This window comes from Eptatretus burgeri, chromosome 14 (assembly GCF_056783735.1).
Source record: "Eptatretus burgeri isolate ZD-2024b chromosome 14, Ebu_testis_v1, whole genome shotgun sequence".
NCBI lineage: Eukaryota > Metazoa > Chordata > Myxini > Myxiniformes > Myxinidae > Eptatretus > Eptatretus burgeri.
This window is the reverse complement of record NC_140974.1, coordinates 58,404,561-58,414,881: the sequence shown is the minus strand read 5'-3', so window position 1 is coordinate 58,414,881 and position 10,321 is coordinate 58,404,561. Positions and strand designations below refer to the sequence as shown.

General features: G+C 46.0%; 1 protein-coding gene across 1 annotated transcript; it reads right to left on the bottom strand.

Annotated features, from left to right (window-relative positions):
• Positions 1-4,736: 4,736 nt before the first annotated feature.
• On the bottom strand, positions 4,737-7,450 carry LOC147013323 (class E basic helix-loop-helix protein 23-like). Its single transcript, XM_085853450.1, has one exon. The coding sequence runs from the start codon at positions 7,199-7,201 to the stop codon at positions 6,374-6,376; it is 828 nt and encodes a 275-aa protein (XP_085709576.1). The 5' UTR covers positions 7,202-7,450; the 3' UTR covers positions 4,737-6,373.
• Between the last annotated feature and the right edge of the window lie 2,871 nt (positions 7,451-10,321).

Sequence of the window (10,321 nt, the reverse complement as noted above, 5' to 3'; positions counted from 1 at the left end):
CTATCACCCTGGAAGATCTTGCAACATATCTTCACTCCTGGTATTTCGATCTTTCCTTCCGAGTATTGCAGTATCAATGTGGAGTTCCATTGCTTCATTGCTTTCTCAATGAGTTTGATTATTTGGGAGTTGATATTGTACAACTGCATGCATTGTATCATCCATGAATGTGAAACATGATGAAAAGTATTTTGTTTTCTTCCCAGGGTGTGGACAATTTGTATCATATGGCTTTACAGTTTTCATGTATGGCCTTGTTTCGTAGTAGGTGGTCTATTGTTCCATAGCATCCTCTTTTACATCACATCTGTTCTAATTCTCGACCTCTTCTTGCATTCGGTGGTGGTACATCATTTCTGTGATGATTCCCATCAGGAGTTTGTATGTTGTTGCTCTACAGGTTATTGGTCTATATTTCAGGTCGTTGGATTTCCTCCGATTTTGGGAAGAGGAAGGTGTTACCTTCTGTGAGCCATTCGTCCGTTACCTCCTCCCCCTGTATCAGGTCGTTGAATGCTCAAGCATAGTGATTGTGGAGAGCATCTCGTTGCTTTGGAACTCCATCCGGGCCTGGGCTTTTAAAGTTTGGCATTTTTTGAAGTTCTTCTTCCTTCTTCTTTTCCTTCTTCTTCCTGCTTCTTCTTGCTTCTTCTTCTTTTTCTTTCTTATTTGCTTCTTCTTCTTATTCGTGTTGCTTCTTCTTTTCCAGTTTTTGGATCCAATCCACCTCCTTATCATGTTATTTTGATTCTTCATGGATTCCTTTCCAAAAGTTTTCAAGTGTATCCTTTTTGGGGGGACTTGTTACATCTTCCTTTTTTTTTGGTGTGTGTGTGTGTGTGTTTTAATGTGTTATTGGTTTATATTTCTAAGACTTTTTGTCTTTTGGAAAGAGGAAGCTGTTATGACATTGGTGTTATGAAAAATATTATTATTACCTCCACCACCGAAGGTGAAGGAGGTTATATTTTCACCCCTTTCTGTATGTTTGTTTGTTTGTTACTTGCAAAATCGAAGATTTTAAAGTACTGTATATTGGTTCGTCAATTTTGTTATTCTGTTTGTCTGTCTGTTTGTCTGTTTGTCGTCTGCAGGTCACAATTTTAAACCAATCTTGACGAAACTCAAACACATGGGAGAGTTTGTCAAAAGGAAGAAGCCTATTGTTTTTGAGGTAAAAAGGTCAAAAGGTCAACATAGGCCAAAGGTCAACAACTTAGGTAAGATTTCTAAAATCCTCAATTTTCATCTGATTGACTTGAAATTTGAAGAGTATTTATATTTCAGGTCCCTGAATTCAACCAGCCAATTATTTTGGAGGTCCACATGGACCAAAGGGTCAACATAGACCAGATTTCTAAAATTGTCAATTTTCATCCGAACACTTGAAATTTGAAGAGGAGTTGCATATTTGGTCATTGAATTCAACCAACCAATTACTTTTGAGGTCAAATGTGTTTGATGGATTTTGCAAGTTTCATGCTCTGCACGACGTCTTCTTCTTGTTTGTGTGTTTGTATATGTGCAGGATATCTCAAAAAGTTGTGGACGGATCTGGATGAAATTTTGTGGACTGGTTGGGTGTGTGACAAGGACGAACTGATTAGATTTTGATGAAGATCCGGATCTGGTTCAGGATACGAGAATTATTTAATTTTCAACGCGATGATTCTTCACCATTGAGAGATGTGGCCCAAAACGACATAGTATTGTATAGCATGATATTTCAAAAACGTATTGGACCCAATATGTTCTGGTGGATCAGGCATTGCATGGCGGAGGTATGCGCTCTATCGAGTGCCTTTCTAGTTCTTTTTTATTATTGACGTGGAAATCTATTTTTGTTGACATGCTTGATGTGGGTAGAAATGTCTTCATTTCCTTTATTTAGCCTCGTATGTGAAGTATTCATCCATAACATCAACTTCACTCTCCAAACTGCTCTTATATCGGCAATGGCATATACACGAGCCGCAATGTTGTGCAGAACATATCTCTTGGGGTTATGTGCAACTTGTGTTGTGTACAAGGCGACCTGCTGACCTGAGCATGCTCTCTGCCCCATGAACTGTCAATCACCTGAGACCCACCACCTGATCCCTTATCTGTTGGTCAATGGCATTTGCAGTGTTATACCCCACTAGTCAAGTGCAGAGATATGGAACTGTTATGAATAGAACATGTCCGATTATTTCATGGCACACAACATATGCTTAAAAGCCCAGGCAAAAATAACATTGCTTTCCTGTAGTAATTCTCTGCAGACTATTGTAGTATGTGAGAGTACAACTCTCATATACTATATTTGTAACTGCAGCATTTTTGCCTGGGAGGGCATGTTGTATAAAAGTTGGACAGTATGTGCTCACCTGATGCGTGGTCCTCCCAGGTATCAATGCACTCGCTGTTATTTGACGAATGTGTTACCCGGATGTGGACGAAATGACTGATGCGTTCTATCGTTCAAATCGCTGTGATTTATTCCGTTTATATTTCAATATCATACAAACAAACATTAGTAGACAGTTCTGTTGGTCTAACAAATTGTAGTTTCACACATGGATGAGAGGACCTGCAGTGTGTGTGTGTGTGTGTGTGTGTGTGTGTGTGTGTGTGTGTGTGTGTGTGTGTGTGTGTGTGTGTGTGTGTGTGTGTGTGTGTGTGTGTGTGTGTGTGTGTGTGTAGCACGGACTCCATGAAGGACAAAGAGCTGCCGTGTGGTATACAGACCCTCCACCAAGCGGGGTCCCTGCCTGATACTGAACTAATGGCGTCCCAACATACAACGGGAGCGGAACTCCAAGTAACTACCAAGGTACAAACACTTGGATTTTGTCAGAATTAATGTACTTTAACCAAGTTATACAAATGATTAACGTCCGCCTTTTACCTTTTCATACTTGAACCCAACGTTTATAAAGCTACCTGAGAATAGCCCAACGGCCATGTGCTCGTTTAGTCGTCTTTGACCTGTGGTCCTGAGTTCCACTCCATGGCAGAATGACATCGAACTCGAACTGTCGTTTGGTCTCATGCAAATGTGGAGAGCTATGTCGTGGAATACCTTGTCTTTGACGAGGTTTTCAGCTGGTCATCCTGTTTGTGATGTACATATTAAAGATGGTCATGCCTGGCACAGGAATGATGGGCTGAATGGCCTCCACCTGTGTCTAATTTCCTTGTGTTACCTTGTGTATCCCAGGACATGTTATCGAAAAACCTGGTCTTTTCAGCTGGTGGCCATTTTTTACGAACACACCAAAGATGGTCGAGTTTTGACCCAAATGCCATCTCTGGTAGGGTCGGGTTCCCTCATGAAACCTTCATGGGTTTGTAACCAAGTGTGGTATCCAAAGGTCAACAACTTTTTCAAATATCTAAAATCGTCAATTTTCATCCGATTGACTTGAAATTTGAAGAGGATTTGCAAATCAGGTCACTGAATCTAACCAGCCAATTATTATTAAATGGATTTCCAAGTATCGTGCTCTGCACGACATCTGTTTGTTTGTTTGTTTGTTTGTTCATTTGTTTGTGAACAGGATATCTCAAAAACTTGTGGACGGATTCGATTTAAACTTGGTGGACAGGTTGGGTTTGTGACGAGAACAAATTGATCGAATTTGGTGAAGATCCGAATCTGGATCCGAGAATTTTTAGTGATAGGATCAAAAATGATATCTAGCCAGATATCTCAAAAAGTTGTGGACGGATTTTGACAAAACTTGGTGGATGAGTTGGTTTGGTGACGAGAACAAACGGATTAGATTTTAGTTCAGGTCCGAATCCAGATCGGCCTTTCAGTGGGATGTAAAACGTGAACTAATCAGCCTGGCGGAGGTATGCGATATACCGAGTGTCGTTGCAGTTCTCCATGAAACCCTCGATTTGGTTCTTTGCTTTCATTTCCACTTCACCCCACCATCACGTTTTTAGTTCGTTGGTAAAAACTCTTCACCTTTACAAACACCGTTTGTGTCCGAACTTTCCCCTTAATATCTATCATATATGGTCAGATCCATACCGCGCAGAGCAATCGTATAACGAACTTGATCCTGCAGGTGCGGAAGTGATGAAAGCTGATCATTAAGTCCGTGGCCTGACAGAAACGTCAATGGATGACGTTAATGGAATTTTTATTTTAAAATATTTCCTTACAGACTTTGCTGAACTTTTTTTGTAAACAACTTTAACTAGAAAGAATCACCCTTATTTGTTTTGCTACAGCACCGTGCTATTGGCCACGGACTTACTGATCAATAGTCCTTTAGCACTCACACCGGAACATTCTCCAGACCTCCCTGGTCTTTAGCTGAGTCGGAGTCAAGACTGATGTAAGGTGGAAGGGAGACAGGCCAAGGTAGACTTTGAAGTTGTGACCATGACGTCACGCTGGTCCCACACGTCGTCTGGCATCGCTCTCATTCGTGCGTGGCTGTTGATCTCACCTCCTCTGGGCGGGTTCAGGCACAGGTATAAAAATGACGTATGGATCGATGTTTTGACATCATTATTGTGACAAAAAAATAGGTTTCAGTGACGTAACAGAACGTTTCTAAAAGTTTTGATCGCTCCAGGTTTAACCTACATCATCACCAGTCCATTAACCTGAACCAAGAGGCAAAAGAACACCTGCACCCCGAATAATGCCTTTTGTTCCGTTTCCTTTGTGTTTTAATCGCCATTGTTTCTGATTCTTTTAAAGTTCTGCCTGTATTAGTGTTCTTAATAGATCGTTTAATGGTCTTGTAGATAGCTCAATGGTCTTCAGCCGACACTGATCCAGTGCTGAGGGTCTTTACCGAGACCACGTCGTCCCCATCAACTCCTCTGGTTTAAGTGTTACTGCCTTGACCATGTGATCTCGTTAACAATATCAAAAGAAATCTCTTAGACAAGTTTGAAATGAGCGGTCATTTGGCAAACGAACGAACTCGTGCGGGGCTCGTGCGGAGCCAGTGCTCCATCGTGCGGGGCTCGTGGAGATCTTGTGCAGGGCTCGTGCGGACCCGGTGCTCCATCGTGCGTGCGTGCGTTTGATGTGTTGAGCAGGAAAAGCGATTTCATCACTAATGTAGATCGCTCCTCCGTCCTCTGTCGAAGTCCGAGCGAACTCTAATTAACGCCCCGTTAATCTAATCAGTATAATAACCTTCTATTAATCACGCGCCTCATTTATCCAGATCCCTGTGGCTCGTGCGGGGGTGGGGGCGGTCGAACCACACCCGAAACACGACAGGTTCGCACACCTGGCGACGACACGTCCAAGGTTACGTGGACACGAGCGGAACTCGTGCTTCCGTTTCACAGCAATCCTATCGCCATCTAACACGGGCTCGTGCTGCGACGAGCTTCAGGTAGAACATCTCAGGTGAGCAGGTAAACGACGCATAACGTTTAAAAAAATCCTCAGGTCTCTTAGTAAATATCTATTTATCTCAAGTCTCGACTCATTGCCGCAAAAATCCCACGAAGTATTTATTAACAAGGTATGATCAGTAAGTGCGTGGCTTCACATGAAAGCGAACAGCTGGCATCGAGAAAACTTATTTATGGAGTAACGCAATGTTGCAAAAGTGGAAAACCCTTAACCTGAGACATCACCTGTATTCTCCACCTGTACGCAAGATCACAGACTTACTGATCCCTACTCATATCCTACACTCCTGTTTGAGTGAAACCCTTAACCTGAGACATCACCTGTATTCTCCACCTGTACGCAAGATCACAGACTTACTGATCCCTACTCATATCCTACACTCCTGTTTGAGTGAAACCCTTAACCTGAGACATCACCTGTATTCTCCACCTGTATGCAAGATCACAGACCTACTGATCACTTCTCGTATCCTGCACTCCTGTTTGAGTGAAACCCTTAACCTGAGACATCACCTGTATTCTCTACCTGTATGTGAGATCAGACTTACCGATAACTTCTTGTATCCTGCACTCCTGTTTGACGACACTCCATATAAAGAAGGACGATGAGTGTGCAGGACAGTCATACAACGTTCATGGTTTATTAGTTTTCTATTTTACACGTGTGTGTGTGTGTGTGTGTGTGTGTATATATATATATATATATATATTTATATTTATAATAATATACATGTACAAAGGTCATCATTTGCATTGGAGAAGGGAACTGCCAAAGCTAACAGTGTTGCTCCGTGGTGATGCCGCGGGTCTTGGAGACCAAATTAGGACTTTGGAGACCAAATCGTGCTCGGTGAGTCCAACGCTCCGATCCCGGAACGGACAGTTCGGAGGAAAAAAGATACGCGACGTCCATCCAGAACGTGCACCACCCCCATGATGGGTTTGCTGGGGAAGAGGTCCTCGCCAGTTAGGGTCCTGCCGGTCCCCCGTGGATCTACGGCGAGTCGTCGCAGCGGTTGCAGAGAGCCGCAGAGCGGGAGTTGCCGAACACGGTGCCCTTTTCGGGACACACGTTCACGGAGGTCGTCGCTCCAAACGGATAACCCGACTGGTCGTAGACCCCGAGAGGGGGCTGCAAGGAGGCCACGGCCGAGGGGAGCGCCACGGGGACGCTCTGACCCTGGTTCAGATAGGCCACGAGTCTGCGCATCTCGTCCAGGGCTTGCGCCTGCATCAGGATGTAATTCTTGGCGAGGAGGAGCGTCGCGATCTTGGAGAGTTTTCGCACCGACGGGCTATGCGCGTACGGGATCACCGACCGAAGGTCGTCCAGAGCGTCGTTCAGGTCGTGCATGCGGCGGCGCTCCCGAGCGTTGATGCTCAACCGCAGCGATCGCGGCTCCTTGCACTTCTTGCTCAGCACGTTCTGCCCCTTGTGTGCGCCCGAGCCTCCATCCGTGCGTTCGTCGCTTTCGTCGTCCTCCGCGGTCTGCTCGCCGCTGCTGCCAGACCGACTACGAACAGCAGCGCCCGCGAAGCCCCCCGTCTGCTCGAGACCCCTGTGCTCCGATCCACGCGCTCCTGACTCCTCGGTGGGAAAGTCCTCCCCAGTCGGCTCGGTCATGCCCACCAGCTCGCGTCCGCCGTCCTTATCCACCAGAAACAGGTCGAACAGCCCTGCCCGCTCACCTTTCGGCTCCGCAGCCCGATCCATGTCGACCCACTTAGCCCGCAGTTGCCTCTCACTGCTCCGTGGTCGCGTCGCCCGAGAAAGTGGGGCTGTTATTAGGGCGGGGGGTGCCCCGTGAGACCGCTCACACATCCAATCAGGTTTAAGTCTTAATTAACGGGATTAAAATGGGGGCGACGCGGTGCTGCGGCCTCGGTGCCTCCGGTGGAGTCGGGTCTTGCACTGTCGGCGTTTTCTTGGCGCCTTTTTTTTTTTGCTTCCTGCGCTGCTGATCCCGAGCGTCCCTCGTGCGTCTTCATCTGCACCCGCGAGCCACCTGCGGCGGTCGTGACGTCACGCTCCCGGTCCGTCCCCCCTCGCACTCTGACCACGTCATAACTCGCAGGCTCACGCCGTGGGTATGGACGTCGCTCGTCGACATACCGACAACCTCAAAGAACACGCCCTGATGGTCGTTACACCATCGTAACAGTCCTTACACACTGCCGGCGGGCCGCAGGTAGACGGACCACCTGCGGGTGGAGACTTCTCAAAGTGTTTCACACTCTGTTGCGGGCAGGATGTCGTGTGCGACTGAGAGTCGACCCGCAGGTGTTGGACACATTTCATTATGTTCTATTTAAATGTGATGAAAGTTTAATTTACGCCTCACCATATGGCCGACGATCCTTGGGGACCTTCTCCGACAGACCGGCCTGGCCACTCGCTCAGCGTTCTCGGGCCGCTCACCCCAGGTCCCATGGGGTCGTCGTCGTGTGTGTGTGTGTGTGTGTGTGTGTGTGTGTGTGTGTGTGTGTGTGTGTGTGTGCGCCTACCCAACAGTATAACGAACTACTCTATAACGATATCAATACGTGTTGCTTGTCTCTTGGTCCATGATTGCTCCCATCCGAAAGCTTGGTTTCCAAGTGCTCCAATCCCGGATTCAAACGCCATTTTCCACGTTCGTTTGTCAAACGTCTCCTCTCGCCTGGTCCCGCAAGCCTCTCAAGTTGTGTGACGTCGAACGTTATGTTCTGGAGTAAAAGGTACACGTCGGAGCAGTTGCCATGGTTACCGTCGGGACTCTTGGTACCATTTCAACGGCGGTGTTTGTGCATTCCCTCGTTCCACGTCGGTTGACTCATGCGGACGGAGTGGGGAACGCAATGCGCAGCGACATGGAAAGATGGAAAAGGTTCCTCATTAAGATGATTACACGGACCAGCCGAGACGAGGCATGTAAAAGTGGCGTGGCTCCTGGGTGGGTCGTTCGTTCCCTTGTGGGATTGCTTTGCGTTCCGTGTCACCGTGAGAGTGAATATTCACAGCACCGCATCGCACCACTCCTGCTGTACGCTGTATACCTTCTGTCTTTTTTTATTTCTCTTTGAAGTACTCTTCAGCTGAAGTCTTCTGTGTGGTCCATTCGCGTTCCTATTCGGTATGCGCTTTACTATTTACACGGAGCTGTTAAAGTTAGTCATCTCGTAAGCTGTAAGGCATCTCTTATAACCCGCCATGAAGAGCGAACTGCGAACCGCAATTGAAAGGTGATCTCCGCACTCGAAGGTGATAACCTCTACCCTAAGGTTCCATCCCTTACCGTCAGGGTTCTACCTCATTCGCGAGGAGCTAACCACCACCATAAGGAGCTAACCACAATCATAAGGAGCTAACCTTTACCGTAAGGAGCTCACCCCCATCATAAGAAGATAACCCCCCCTCCCCACCCCCCACTGTAAGGTGCTCACCTCTTCCTATGGTGCTATCCCCCCACCATGAGGTTTTACCACCTACCCTAAACTGTGAGGTTCTACCTCCCATCATCATGAGGTTCTCCACCCCCCCCTCATCATAAGAACGTAACTCCCACTGTAAGGTGCTCACCTGTTCCATAAGGTGCTATCTCCCCTCCCCCCCCCCACCCAACCATGAGGTTTTAGCACCTACCCTCAACATCTCAGTTCTATCGACCACCACGAGGTTCTCCACCCCGCTGCTCCTCATTGTAAGAAGTAACTCCCATCATAAATAGATAACCCCAACCGTAAGGTGCTCATCTCTACCATAAGGTGCTGTTTCAAGGCAAGTGTAGATACCTTCAAACCCAGGCTCGATAGCTGTTAGCTTCCGTGCTGACCCTAACAGGTTCCGTGCTGAGAGAATCTGGTGAGCAGGATCAGCGTCAGGAAAACGAGCCACATGTCCATACAGCCACAGCTGACAAATACCTATGCAGGTAACAAATCTCATTTGAGTCTCTCTCAGCAACCGCTCATTAGACACAAAGTCCGACCAGCGAGAGCCAAGGGTTCTCCGAAAAGACCTGGTACCAAAGGAGTTAAGTCTCCGTCTCAGATCCTTGGTCAGAGTCCAAGTCTCACATCCGTAGAGCAAGACTGGAGGCACTAAGGACCTGGCCTGTCCTGACATGAAAAAAAATGTTTTGGTCGATGTTGATACTTGCGAAATCCATCAAACAAATTTGACCTTAAAAATAATTGATGGTTGAACTGGATGACCGAATTTGCAAATCCGCTTCAAATTTCAAGTCGATGGGATGAAAATTGAAGATTTTAGAAATTTCACTGAAGGTGTTGACCTTTTGGCCGATGTTGACCTCAAAAATAATTGGCTAGTTGACTTCACTGACCTGAAATATAAATCCTCTTCAAATTTCAAGTCAATCGGATGACAATTGAGGATTTTATAAATTTGACAAAGTTGTTGACCTTTGGCCGATGTTGATCTTTTGATGTAAAAAAAAAAATATATATATATATATATATATATATATATATATATATATATATATATATATATATATATATAACACAATCGGCTTCTTGCTTATGACGAACTCTACCATTTGGTGAAGTTTCGTGAAGATCGGTTTAAAATTGTGACCTGTAGGTGACAAACAGAGAAACAACTAACAGACAGGTGTGAAAACATCTCATACTCTTGTTTCTCTTCTGTCTGGTGACTGGTAGGAGCGACGGACTTACTGATTACTTATCCGCATCGAAGGTTGCAGTCACTCGAAGAGGATCGCTGCGACGGACGCTGACTATTAACGTCATTGACCGTGGCAATAAGTCGTTAGTTATTAAAGCTGGTGGTTACTGAAGAAAGTATTTATTAAAGCTGGTGGTTATTCAAGCTGGTAGTAATTAATGCTAGTGGTTCTTCAAGCAGATGGTTCTTCAAGCTGGTGGTTCTTCAAGCAGATGGTTCTTCAAGCTGGTGGTTCTTCAAGCAGATGGTTCT

Bases quoted from the DNA above. Each gene is read 5' to 3' on its own strand.
- LOC147013323 (XM_085853450.1), bottom strand. From the start codon at position 7,201: ATGTGTGAGCGGTCTCACGGGGCACCCCCCGCCCTAATAACAGCCCCA.